Below are 14,096 nucleotides of genomic sequence, written 5' to 3'. Positions count from 1 at the left end.
ATGGGGGCTGGGATTAAAAATAAATAAATACAAATTAAAATATAGGACAAAACACACATCACGACAAGAGAGACAACACAACTTTTTAACCAGGTAGGCCAGTTGAGAACAAGTTCTCACTTACAACTGCGACCTGGCCAAGATAAAGCAAAGCAGTGCGACAAAAACAACAACACAGAGTTACACATGGGATAAAGAAATCTACAGTCAATAACACAATAGAAAAATCTATGTACAGTGTGTGCAAATGTAGTAAGACTAGGGAGTTAAGGCAATAAATAGGCCATAGAGGCGAAATAACTACAATTAAGCATTAACACTGGAGTGGTAGATGTGCAGAAGATGATGTGCAAGTAGAGATACTGGGGTGCAAAAGAGCCAAAATAAATAAATAACAATATGGGGATGAGGTAATTGGGTGTGGGATTTACAGATGGGCTGTGTACAGGTACAGTGATTGGTAAGCTGCTCTGACAGCTGATGCTTAAAGTTAGAGAGGGAGATATAAGTCTCCAGCTTCAGTGATTTTTGAAATTCATTCCAGTAATTGGCAGCAGAGAACTGGAAGGAAAGGCGGCCAAAGGAGATGTTGGCTTTGGGGATGACCAGCGAAATATACCTGGTTGGAGCGTGTCCTATGGGTGGGTGTTGCTATGGTGACCAGTGAGCTGAAATAAGATGGGGCTTTACCTAGCAAAGACTTATAGATGACCTGGAGCCAGTGGTTTTGGCAACGAATATGTAGTGAGGGCCAGCCAACGAGAGCATACAGGGCTTTGGTGACAAAACGGATGGCACTGTGATAGACTACATCCAATTTGCTTGGTAGAGTGTTGGAGGCTGTTTTGTAAATGACATCGCCGAAGTCAAGGATCGGTAGGATAGTCAGTTTTACGAGGGTATGTTTGGCAGCATGAGTGAAGGAGGCTTTGTTGCGAAATAGGAAGCCAATTCTAGATTTTGTTTGGATAGGAGATTCTTAATGTGAGTCTGGAAGGAAAGTTTAGGTTTGTTAGCACACTGTCCAAAGAAGAGACAGATCTATACTAAATGGTGTCGTCTGCGCAGAGGTGGATCAGAGAATCACCCGCAGCAAGAGCGACATCATTGATATGTACCGAGAAAAGAGTCAGCCCGAGAGTTGAACCCTGTGGCACCCCCATAGAGACTGCCAGAGGTCCGGACAACAGGCCCTCCGATTTGACACACTGAACTCTATCAGAAAAGTAGTTGGTGAACCAGGCGAGGCAGTCATTTGAGAATCCAAGGCTATTGAGTCTGCCGATAAGAATGTGGTGATTGACAAAGTCGAAAGCCTTGGCCAGGTCGATTAAGATGGCTGCACAGTGTCGTGGCTAATTTCTGCATTACCAAATGAGGAGAGTTACAAACTTCACACACCAGTCAGAGTTATACTTAAACTACATCTTTAATAATAAGAGCTTTTGCAAAAGCACTTTGATGATGCGCTATCTCTATTATGAACCATTGGAAAGTGACTACACAAAAGTACAAAGATCTTTTATAGCCAAGACACACCCCTCTCAACCTACATGACGAACCACAGATCTTAGAAACAGTTCACAAAGGGACTTTATATTTAAGAAAGGAGTATCCCTTAGCCAGATAACATTTCGCTATAAATTATCGTTCAGTTTGGTCCCTAATGACGAGGTTCTAATCTCGTTCCTGGTACTTCATAGTACAAAAACACCATCTCATCCAATGGCATAAATCAATTGTCCGCTCTAGATACTCCCATCTCAAGTAAACCCCCTCTTGATCCCAGTCCTGGACAAGCTCACTGAGGGGAGTGACTTGCGCACAGACATTGTAGAGACAAGTAATTGGTTCCCCATTAATCACGCCATCCCTTCACATGGTTTAACAGATACATTCACATATGAAGACAATGTTCCATCCTGTCCTCTTCCCTTTCTGATATTCTGCATGGCACCAGGGATATGTGAAAGACAAGTCTGACCTCTCCCCTCTCTGGGCCCCAAGTGACTGAGCCCCAGCTAAGGGAAGCCGTGCAACTGTCAACACCAGAGTCCAAAGGGATACATTCTAATGACAAGTATCTCACATAAGCATATTATGCAAATAAAACATCTTAATTATCTATGTCACCCAACTAATTCTGATTCATCCGCCACAACAGTACTGTCTTTTATCAATTACGGTTTTGATATCGTTTAGGACAATGAGCGTGGCTGAGGTGCACCCATGACCAGCTCGGAAACCAGATTGCGTAGTGGAGAAGGTACGATGGGACTCGAAATGGTCGTTGATCTGTTTGTTAACTTGGCTTTCGAAGATTTTATAAAGGCACGGCAGGATGGATATAGGTCTATAACAGTTTTGGTCTAGAGGGGGATGACCGCGGCAGCTTTCCAATCTTCGGGGATCTCAGATGATAAGAAAGAGAGGTTGAACGCGCTTGTAATAGTGGTTGCAACAATTTCGGCAGATCATTTTAGAAAGAGAGGATCCAGATTGTCTAGCCCCACTGATTTGTTGGGATACAGATTTTGCAGCTCTTTCAGAACATCAGCTATCTGGATTTGGGTGAAGGAGAAGCGGGGAAGGGGGCTTGGGCCCATTGCTGCGGGTGGTTCAGAGCTTTTGGCCGGGGTAGGGGTTGCCAGGTGGAAAGCATGGCCAGACGTAGAAAAATGCTTCTTGTAATGATCGGTTATCGTAGATTTATCGGTGGTGACAGTGTTTCCTAGCCTCAGTGCAGTGGGCAGCTGGGAGGAGGTGCTCTTATTCTCCATGGACTTTACAGTGTCCCAAACCTTTTGGAATTAGTGCTACAGGATTAGGGAGAGGCATGTGTAGCCGAGTGATCAAAGGGTCCAATGAGCAGCAATAGGTGAGTCAGGGAGCTGTTCGGTAGTCACTACTACGCTAGGCGAGCTGGAGACACGGCTATTCAGAAAGCTAGCGGGCCGGGGCTAGCAGATAGTTCTTCGGCGACATCGCAACGGAAAAGCTTGTTAAAACCACCTCGGACGATTACGTCGGCAGACCAGTCGTGATGGATCGGCGGGGTTCCGTGTCATCAATTAAGGTTCCAGGCCAATTTGCAAAAGAGGTATTGTAGCCCAAGAATTAGCTGGTATACCTTTTCGGCTAGCCGGGAGATGGGCCTAGCTCGAGGCTAGCTCAAGGCTAACTGGTGCTTGCTTCAGGACAGAGGCGTTAGCCAGCAGTAGCCACTCGGTTGTAGCTAGCTAGCTGCGATGATCCGGTGTAATGGTCCAGAGCCTGCGGCAGGAATCCGGTGGTGTGGTAGAGAAAAAGCAGTCCGATATGCTCTGGGTTGATATCGCGATGTGCAGACTGGCAGGTATTGACCGAGCTGAAGCTGGCTGGTGTCCGAGTTAATGGTGAATACCGCTAGCAGGTGCTAACTGACTACTAGCTAGTAGCTAGTTAGCTGGCTATCTTCTGATGGGGGTTCTAGTTCTAAAGTATAAAAATAGCAGATCCGTACCACATTGGGTGAGGCGCGTTGCAGGAAAGTATATTCAGTTCGTAGATGGAAAGCCAGATTAAAATATATATGAAATATTTTTCGAAAAAAACGAGGAAACCGACTATTTACACGGGACAAGACGGGACAAGACAAACACACGTCCGACTGCTACGCCATCTTGGTACAGTAGTTATAGATATAGTAGATATATAAAGAGAGACCTAAGACGACAACATAGCATGGCAGCAACACAACATGACAACAACATGGTAGCAACACAACATGGCAGCAGCACAACATGGTAGCAACACAAAACAGGGTACAAACATTGTTGGGCACAGACAACAGCAAAAAGGGCAAGTAGGAAGAGACAACAATACAGCAGCCATAGAGGGAATATGATAGTGGCATATGATTGAGGGGAATATGACAGAGGGCGATATAATACACGGAACATGATAGAGGGGGATATGATAGAGGGGAATATGACGGAGGGCAATATGATAGAGAGAATATGATAGAGAAGAATATGATAGAGGGAACATGATAGAGGGAATATGATAGAGGGAATATGATAGAGGGAATATGATAGAGAGGAATATGACAGAGGGCGATATAATACATGGAACATGATAGAGGGGAACATGATAGAGGGGGATATGATAGAGGGAACATGATCAGGTGCGATTTTAGCAAAAAAATTGCAAAAAAACAACAACAAAAAACATTGTGGGATGCATGCCAACAAAACCACTACACAACACAACACTCAACAATACATTAATTGCACTATAATGGTGACAATCGGTGCCCACAAACTGTTAGAGCCTACATAAAGCTGTCCCAACATAAAGCTGTCCCAACAGCAGAGTCCCAACAGCAGTCCCAACACTTTACCACTGCTACGCCTGGCTATCAGCGGAGCCTTGTCTGGCAGCGAAATAGTTCATTTATTCAGTGAGGCACATGGGCTACTAACAGCTTACTACACAACATACACTTAATATTACTTTCTTAGCTACAGTATACATATCTCCCTACCGTATTACATCATTTATGCAGAAGCATACAAGACGTTTCTGGACCTTGTTGTGCTGTGCTCACTAGAAAAAGGAAGGTGGCGAACTCAACAAAAAAAGCTTGAATCATGATGACATCAGTGATCTTCAGGTCGTAGCTCTAGAAAGAGGCCCGAGTTCCGAATTTACAATTCCGAGCTGGATGAAAGTTCAAAACATATTTTCCCAGTCGTAGCTCGTTTTTCCAGAGTTCCCAGTTGTCTTGAACTTACTAAAGTCAGATTTTGCAGTTCCGAGTTAACAGTTGTTTTGAGCGCGGCACAAATCATGCTTCATTGACAGCATGGCCAATGTTGAATGTTTATCATTTTAAACTAGGAAAAGAGACACTCAATCTTAGACTTGGGACCTATGGTGGCAAAATTGCAAGATTATGTTCTAATACTTTTATTGCATCAAATGGTTGTTTTATTTAACAGAATAGAGTATTCTTAACTATTGTGTGTGTGTGTTCTACTGAGGATGGGCCTCTGGGAGAAAACACTGACAGGAGGTTTACGATGTCTTTTGGGTGATAAAACCTAAAGAGCATTCCAGAGCATGAGTTAATGTTTCTGTTCTATACCGTACCAGGGAGAGATGGTTCCAGTTTGGAGTCGGAGGGCCAGACACTGGTCTATACAATGAAAACTGTTGACATAGCAGATACTGTCTGCTATGTATTATAGGTATCTTTCACACAAATCTTAAAATTGTGACCCATTCTATGTATCTGTTGATCGTCATGTAGGTTGAAAGGGGTGTATCTTGGCTATAAAAGACCTTTGTACTTTTGTCTCGACGATCATCAGAAACGATGATTTGTCGACCAGCAATTGCTATTGCAAAGCTCTCAGTATTAAAGATTTAGTTTAAGTATAACTCTGACTTGTGTGATACGTTTCTCTCTCCTCATTTGATAGTAAAGAAATGAACAACCACAGATCACACAGCCACTCCAGTGAATAGTAGGCTAATGATTGCTTTGCAATGCTTGCAGTTAGCCACTGATTCCTTCCAAACCACTCACTGTTGAATTTGCGATTTCCAACTTAATGTTTTTGTCCAATGGCCGATGAACACCGATACGTTTTATCTATAATTAACTCTTCATTATTTCTCTTCATGTGATATGGATTAAGAAGGATTTCCCAGCAGATAGTCGACTCCATTCATGATGATGACTGCTAGCTAAGATTTTGAAAGTATGATATTGACTTGATCAGTCAAATCAAAGCTACTGTAGATATGTCATTTGATCTGTGGCCAATGACCTTGAGCTTTCTTGGATGGGCTGAAACACCTGCATTTTGGAGCTGCCTTACTCAAGAAAACACAAAAGAGACCATGTTTGTATGCAGCTTTATTAGCTCAATGACATACAGTACCAGTCAAAAGTTTGTACACACTTACTCATTCAAGGGTTTTTCTTTATTTTGACTATTTTCTTAATTGTAGAAAAATAGTGAAGACATCAAAACTATGAAATTACACATATGCAATCGTAGTAACCCAAAAAGTGTTACACAAATCAAAATATATTTTTACATTTGAGATTCTTCAAAGTTGCCACCCTTTGCCTTGATGTCAGCTTTGCACACTCTTGGCATTCCCTCAACCAGCTTCAACTGGAATGCTTTTCCAACAGTCTTGAAGGAGTTCCCACATATGCTGAGCACTTGGTGACTGCTTTTCCTTCCCTCTGCGGTCCAACTCATCCCAAACCATCTCAATTGGGTTGAGGTCGGGTGATTGTGGAGGCCAGGTCATCTGATGCATCACTCCATCACTCTCCTTCTTGTTCAAATAGCCCTTACACAGCCTGGAGGTGTGTTGGGTCATTGTCCAGTTGAAAAACAAATTATAGTTCCACTAAGTGCAAACCAGATGGGATGGCGGATCGCTGCAGAATGCTGTGGAAGCCATGCTGGTTAAGTGTGCTTGAATTCTAAATAAATCACAGACAGTGTCACCAGCAAAGCAATCCCACACCATCACACCTCCTCCTCCATGATTCACGCTGGAAACTACATATGCGGAGATCATCCGTTTACCTACTCTGTGTCTGACAAAGACACGACGGTTGGATCCAAACTTTCATATTTGGACTGATCAGACCAAAGGACAGATTTCCACCGGTCTAATGTCTATTGCTTGTGTTTCTTGCCCCAAGCACGTCCCTTCTTATTATTGGTGTCCTTTAGTAGTTGTTTCTTTGTAGAAATTCGACCATGAAGGTCTGATTCATGTAGTCTCCTCTGAACAGTTGATGTTGCGATGTCTCTGTTACTTGAACTCTGTGAAGCATTTATTTGGCCTGCAATTTATGAGGCTGGTAACTCTAATGAACTTATCCTCTGCAGCAGAGGTAACTCTGGGTCTTCCTTTCCTGTTGCGGTCCTCATGAGAGCCAGTTTGATCATAGCGCTTGATGGTTGTTGCGACTGCACTTGAAGAAACTTTCAAAGTTCTTGAAATGTTCCTGATTGACTGATCTTCATGTCTTATGGTAATGATGAACTGTCATTTCTCTTTGTTTATTTGAGCTCTTCCTGCCATAATATGGACTTGTTAATTTTCTCCAAATAGGGCTATCTTCTGTATACCACCCCTACCTTGTCACAACACAATTGATTGACTCAAACGCATTAAGAAGGAAAGAAATTCCACAAATTAACTTTTAACAAGTCACACCTGTTAATTAAAATGCATTCCAGATGACTACCTCATGAAGCTGGTTAAGAGAATGCCAAGAGTGTGCAAAGCTGTCATCAAGGCAAAGGATGGATACTTTGAAGAATCTCAATTCTAAAATATATTTTGTTTATCACTTTTTTGCTTACTACATGATTCCATATGTGTTATTTCATAGTTTTGATGTCTTCACTATCATTCTACAATGTAGAAACAAGTAAAAATAAAGAAATAACCTTGAATGAGTAGGTGTGTCCAAACTTTTGACTGGTACTATATAAATATTTTTACAATGTTTGCAAACTGATATGTGACATATATTCATGTCAAAATAACAAACGAAACAGGAAAGCCATTTTTTTTTGCAAGAAATGCCCTGAATGTCGCGTCACCACTGAATATGATAGAGGAACGTGATAGAGGGGAATGAATGGAGGAATGTGTGATGCTCTTGAGTCTGATTGGTTAGATCAACTGGAAAGACATGGATAAGAAACATTTCTAACAAGTTTTTAAACAATGGGCTCTGTTGGCAGGTCTAAAACTACTGTTCTATAGTCAGCTGATATTGATTTCCTTAATTAATAATATATTGAACAACAATGCAAGATTTCAGGGACACCTACTCTTCAATCAAATGTTTTAGGCTTAGATAATTACACATCCAGCAGATCTTATTTCTCTACCAGCATGCGTACCGTGAAGATCCCTCGACTGCAACAGCTCTAGTTGATTTAACCCATCAATGGCTCAGGTCACTTGACCAAAATAAACTTATGGTTGAACTGGTTCTTGATTTTAGTGCTGCATTTGACCTTGTTGATCATATGGTTAATAGCTGAGGCCATTGAAGAGAGATGTTCTCTTGAGCACTCACTTCTTTGTTGGAACTTTGTTACTGAGGTGTCCTAGTCTATGGAAGACCTGTTTTACTGTAGTAAGGTAGGATATATTTTATTAATGATGAAGAGAATGATGAGAAACACTGACATTAGTGGTAGGTTGAGATCAAACAAGTAACCTAAGTAAGCCTGGATGCTAGTTGTGAAATCTAAAACATATTGACTTTGAATTAGGCCAAAACACCTGTATTATGAATGGTCAACCATTTGATAAGAGGTAGAGCATTTCATTTTAATAAAAAATGTGGTTACATGGATTCAATGTAAATATTAAGTATGACTGTGCTGCATAGGTATAAAAAAAAGTGAATTGTTCCAGCATTTGATTACACATGAGAGCTTCTGTGGGTAGTCATGGCAATGGGGCCTTCATTGTGACATCACAAGATTCTGATTCTGGGAGGTTAGCTGTTGCACAGACAAACAGAACAGTGCAAAGAGACTGATTCAACTAACCACTGACAGATTATTAATGTCCTATTTCATTAGTGAGAGAACACACTGCTTACTTGAGAGGTAGGTTGTAATAAAACTTACTGTTTAACTATGTTTCTGTAGAATAACTACTTTTCAAATGACTTGTGTAATTAACATGACCTTTTAAGTAGGCCTAACATGCAATCATGGTAACAAGTGAAACTATTGACGAGAGACAGTTTGCTTGAAACCATTTGTTTGTGAGAGAATTGTTGATCCTGACACCTGAGATGGCATGTTACAGTTGTTGTAGTGAGCCAGCCTAATGGCAAATACATTCTATTGATGAAAGAAAACCCCATCTCTGTGTTAATCCACAACATATATTGTAAACAATTATCTCTATAAATATGTAACAAAAGGGTCGGTTTGGTAAAAAACAAGTAGGCCAACCTAATTTGTAGTTGCTAATTTAAAAAGAAATAGTAAGGTACAGAGAGAGCCTGAAGTTTGCTTTTTAAAGTCTGTGTGGTGCTTTGTCATCTCCAATGGCGACGCCTTGCATCACAATTGTCACGTCCTGACCAGTAGAGGGTGTAGTTGGGTCAGAACGTGGCATGTTTGTGTTGGTTAAATTTTGGGTGGATGATTGGGACTTCCAATTGAAGGCAGGTGTGTATAGTTGCCTATGATTGGAGGTCCTATATAGGTGTGTGTGTTTTTCTTTGGGGTTGTGGGTGGTTGTTTTTGCACTGCGTTTCTAGCCTGCAGAACTGTAGCTGTTGTCACTTTGTTTGCATTGTTAAGTGGATGCTTTACTTCTTTATTTTAATTAAAGATGAGTATTCACATACTTGCTGCGCCTTGGTCCATTTCTACAGAAGACAGCCGTTACAACAATGATGATGTCATAAAGGATATTGTGCACATAATGATAGGAACAGCCAAAATCAATTTTCCAGTTGCCAACTTTTTACTAGTAATTCAGATAGGCCTATTGCGTAATCATCTCTGGATCGGGATTGTCACTTGCTTAATTGTAAGTAAACGGGAAGAAATGTGTGCACATCGTAAAGAGATGTATTATTCTTTGGTTAGTAACACGCCACTTACTACAACGTCATGTATTTTCCAGTGTTATTGTTAGCTAGGAGGAAGACATGGAGGGTTCAACGCTGACACAGAGGGCTGAGTGTCAGTTGAAGGAAAGGGAGATCCAGACAGACTACATGATGGAGCTGGGAGCCAGGTTGGCTCTGGTGAAGCAGATCCAGAGGGAGCAGGAGAAGGAGATGAAGAGGATTTGGTTTGAGACGAGGAAAATGCCGAGCCTGATTGAGGAGGTAACAAGACCAACTTTGACAAAGTCGACTAGAGTTCTATTAAACAATATTGATTAAAGCAAATATATGTCAATATACGGGCAAAATGTGACATATGCCATTGAATGTAAGCTAACAGTATTTTGTCTGATAACTTTTCTTGTGTTGTATCGTGTATGTCTCTCTTTGAGTATTGTTATATACGTAGTTCTCAGTTCTTATGGTTGCCTTGTCTTGAAATTTTTTTTAAAAACAAGACCAAGCGATCTCTTGTAGACCTTCATATCAGTATTATGTAGTTTTCCCACCTAGCTACCTTAAGTTGAATGCACTAACTGTAAGTCTTTCTGGATAAAAGCCTCTGCTAAATGTCTAAAATGTTAACTGTTATGCTGGGTGTAGGGCAAGTATTTGTACACTTAGTTGACCCGTTGGCTGGAAGACCCAGGGTTGGTACAGACTGATGCAGAGCATCTGAGAGGACACTAGATATATACAGTGCCTTCGGGAAAGTATTCAGACACCTTTACTTTTTCCACCTTTTGTTATGTTACATTCTCATTCTAAAATGGATGAAATATAATAAAAATTCTCAGCAATCTACACACTATACCCCATAATGACAAAGCGAAAAAAAATGATTGTACATTTTTATTGCAAATGTATTAAACTTAAAAACAAAAATAACTTATTTATATAAGTATTCAGACCCTTTGCTATGAGTCTCAAAATTGAGCTCAGGTGCATCCTGTTTCCATTGATCGTCCTTGAGATGTTTCTACAACTTGATTGGACAAGTGATAAATGAAATTGATAGGACATGATTTGGAAAGGCACACACCTGTCTATATAAGGTCCCACAGTTGACAGTGCATGTCAGAGCAAATACCAAACCATGAGGTAGAAGGAATTGTCCGTAGAGATCCGAGACAGGATTGTGTCGAGAAACAGATCTAGGGAAGAACACAGCGGCCAGCCTCCATCATTCTTAAATGGAAGACGTTAGATTGATGAGCGAAAAAAATTATTTAATACATTTTAGAATAAGGCTTTGAGGTAACAAAATGTGGAAAAAGTGAAGGGGTCTGAATACTTTCCGAAGGCACTGTATATGTGATGTATAAGTCTATAGTGTTCACACATAAAGTATGTATGTACTGAAGGTGATCACTTTCATCAGGTCTGTTTCTTTTCTCCCGCAGAATGTGAGAGATGCGACCAACCGTCCACTCACTGAGTTCATGGCTCCCTGTATTGACTCCCTCCCACCACTGGCTTTCACCAATCGGAGGCCTATACCAACCATGTTGCATCCCCCCTCTCCATTGGCCATACGCGCTCAGGATGCACAGCGGTTCATTGTATTTTCCTACTTTGTCCCTGCTGAGTGCCCAGTTGCCACAGAGGCCACTGGAGATGTATCTGCTGGGAAAAGAGAGGACTTATCGACAGATACACATCTTTCCTCAATGCTTCATCGATACCTGCCACACTTCTTTAACGATGACTCCATTCCACCACAGCAGACAGAGGGAACCACTGAGGTCTCAGTTGCTCCAGTGGCAATATCTAATATCAAGGAAGAGGACAGATTCTATCCTTTCTCCCTTCCACCACTGGCTCAGCGGTTCATTGGCAATTCATTCAATGTCCCGGAAACATCCCAGCTTGCTGTTTCAGCCACGGAGTGCCGAGTTGCCAATGTGGCCACTGCAGGTACAGCCACTGTCAAGAGAGAGAACCGATGGGAAGCTAGAATTCTTCCTTCAGTGCAGACACCATGCCTGCCACCAGTCTTTGACGATGACTTCATGCCTCCAGAGCACACAGTAGAGGATGCCTATGAGGTCTCATTTGTTACAGAGGCCACTTCAGGCACAGCTACTGTTGATGGAGTAGACAGATCAGCAGCTAAATGCCCTGTCCCAATGCTGCCTCCAAGTCTGCCAGGTGTCTTTGACATTGACAACAAACTGTCAGGGGCAGCAGCAGAGGGAACCAACAAGTGTCCAGTTGCCAGTGAAACAACCAATGATGTGTCCACTCACCTCAAAGAGGACATGGCAGCTGATCAAAGCCCTCCTGACCCTGCAGCACTGCCTCCAAGCTCACCATATATCTGTGACTCTGACCACAAACTGACCAAGGAGGAAAAAGAGGATGCCACAGAGTCCTCCCTTGCCACAGAGATCACTGCAGGCAATTCCATTGTCCAGGGAGAGGACCTGGATAAAAGCCCTGCTCCAAGGCTACCTCCAAGCTTGTCACACATTTTGGACAATGTCCATAAGCAGCCAGAGGAGACGATAGAGGGCGCCACTGAGTGCTCAGTCGCCGCAGAGGCATCAGTTGCTAATAGAGAGGATCCATCGGCAGCTAACCCTCTTCACACAGTGCTGCCTTCAAGTCTGCAACTTGTCTTTGACAATGACTACAAATGGCCAGCGGAGGCAGTAGAGGGCGCCAGCAAGTGTCCATTTGCCAGTGAATCAGCAGCTTCTGTGTCTACTGTCCTCCAAGAGGAGTTTTTGACTCATAAAAGTCCTCCTGCTCCCGCAGCACTGCCTCTAAGGCTCCACTGCACCCACAACAATGACCACAAACAGCCAGAGGAGACTGTTAAGAACACCACAGAGTGCTCAGTTGACATAGAGGCATGTGCAGTTGCATCCACTGTCAAGAGAGAGGAACTGACAGGTGATAAAAGCCCTGTCCATGCACTTCCTCCAAGCCTGGAATGCATCCATGACAAGGACCACAAGCAGCCAGATCAGAAAGGGAGGGGCACTACTGTGGAGTTGGATATCTGCCCTCACGCTCACCAGCTGGTCTCAGATGCTAACTTAACTCTGGCAACCCGCAATGATGAGCTGCCCACCCCTCTGATCTGCGTGGTCACTAAGACGCCTGTTAGAGTGGGAGCCTCCATATGCAGGTCAGAGGATGAGGAACCCAGGCCCTGGACCCTGGAAGAGGCAAAGGTAGGTGTCCTATTTTACACTACTTCTTTACAGGGATGGTGGTCAGTTCCATTTCAATTCAATACGTTGAAGAGAACTGGAATTTTAGAGTACTTCCTGAATTGACCGGAATTGAAATGGAATTGACCCCAACCCTGCTGCTCTTTGCTCATAGTATAAAACATCACCCCTCACTAGGGTTATTAGGCCATCATTGTATGTTGATCACTCAATTGTGTATTGAATGTGCCACATTGAAACAATTTTACACCTAGGGTCAATGTTTTCCTTTTAGGATTATTGCATTGGCATTGAAATTGAGAGTGAAGAGAGGAGCGTCAAGGAGATGAGCCCGAAGGAGGGATTGAAGCATGAGGCAGACTGTGCCCATTCCAAGTGCTCCAATGGGATGGTTTCATCAGAGAGAGCAGTGACCATCCTGGGAAGAGTGGGCTTTCTGGTCATGAACCCCATGAAGAAAATCCCGTTTTTGAAGATGAAGGAAAAAGAGGAAAATAAGAAACTGAATAAGAAGTTGAAAGATGATGAGAAAGAGAGAAAGGAGATGAAAGACAAGGAGGAGGAGCAAAAAAAGAGGGAGAAGAAAGAGATGAATGAGAGAGAGAAAGAGCAGAAGAAAGTCATGAAGGCTGAGAAAAAGAGGGAGAAGTTAGAACAGAAAAAGAGTGAGAAGGAAAGCAAAGAGAAGGAAAAGGCAGAGAAAAAGAGGTTAGAGGGGCTGATGAAGATACATAATGCCATGATGAAAGACAGAATTAAGAAAGAGAAGAAGTGTTATGAGGAGCTGAAAAAGAGAGAGAAAGCTCAAGCTGAGTTCCTGGAGATGGAGCGAAAGATTCAAGTAAAAGAGGAGAAGAAGAGAGAAAAGATGAGGAAAGAGGAGAGGAAGAGACTGGAGAAGAAGAAAAAGAGGGAGCCAGCTGGAGGTGGAACTGAGAGGGTGATAGAAGTGCAGGGAAGGGATGAAAGCTTGAAGATGGATGAGTAGACTGGGTAATAGAGAGAGAGTAGGGAGGGAGGGAGGGATATGGTATTTTTGCATGCAATGAAAAAACAAAGCATTAAAAAATAAATAAAGAATGTTTACTCTGTTCGATTTTTGTTAAGGCATACTGTACAACACTGTATAAACACAAAATGGTTACTTTTCACAAATCTGGGGAGTGTATAAATGTTGAATTCCAAATCTACCCGATGGAGAGGGGCAGTGCTGAGATGAGATGAGGAGGATGAAAAAG

At 42.4% G+C, this 14,096-nt stretch overlaps 1 protein-coding gene across 1 annotated transcript; it reads left to right on the top strand.

Annotated features, from left to right (window-relative positions):
• Positions 1 to 11,079: 11,079 nt before the first annotated feature.
• On the top strand, positions 11,080 to 13,859 carry LOC123727765 (titin homolog). Its single transcript, XM_045696810.1, has 2 exons — positions 11,080 to 12,858; positions 13,133 to 13,859. The coding sequence occupies exons 1-2, from the start codon at positions 11,119 to 11,121 to the stop codon at positions 13,844 to 13,846; spliced, it is 2,454 nt and encodes an 817-aa protein (XP_045552766.1). The 5' UTR covers positions 11,080 to 11,118; the 3' UTR covers positions 13,847 to 13,859.
• The last annotated feature ends 237 nt before the right edge of the window (positions 13,860 to 14,096 follow it).

The sequence above is a fragment of the Salmo salar genome, chromosome ssa16 (genome assembly GCF_905237065.1).
Source record: "Salmo salar chromosome ssa16, Ssal_v3.1, whole genome shotgun sequence".
Classification (NCBI taxonomy): domain Eukaryota; kingdom Metazoa; phylum Chordata; class Actinopteri; order Salmoniformes; family Salmonidae; genus Salmo; species Salmo salar.
Note: the sequence above shows the minus strand (reverse complement) of the source record. Positions and strands in the feature narration are given on the sequence as shown.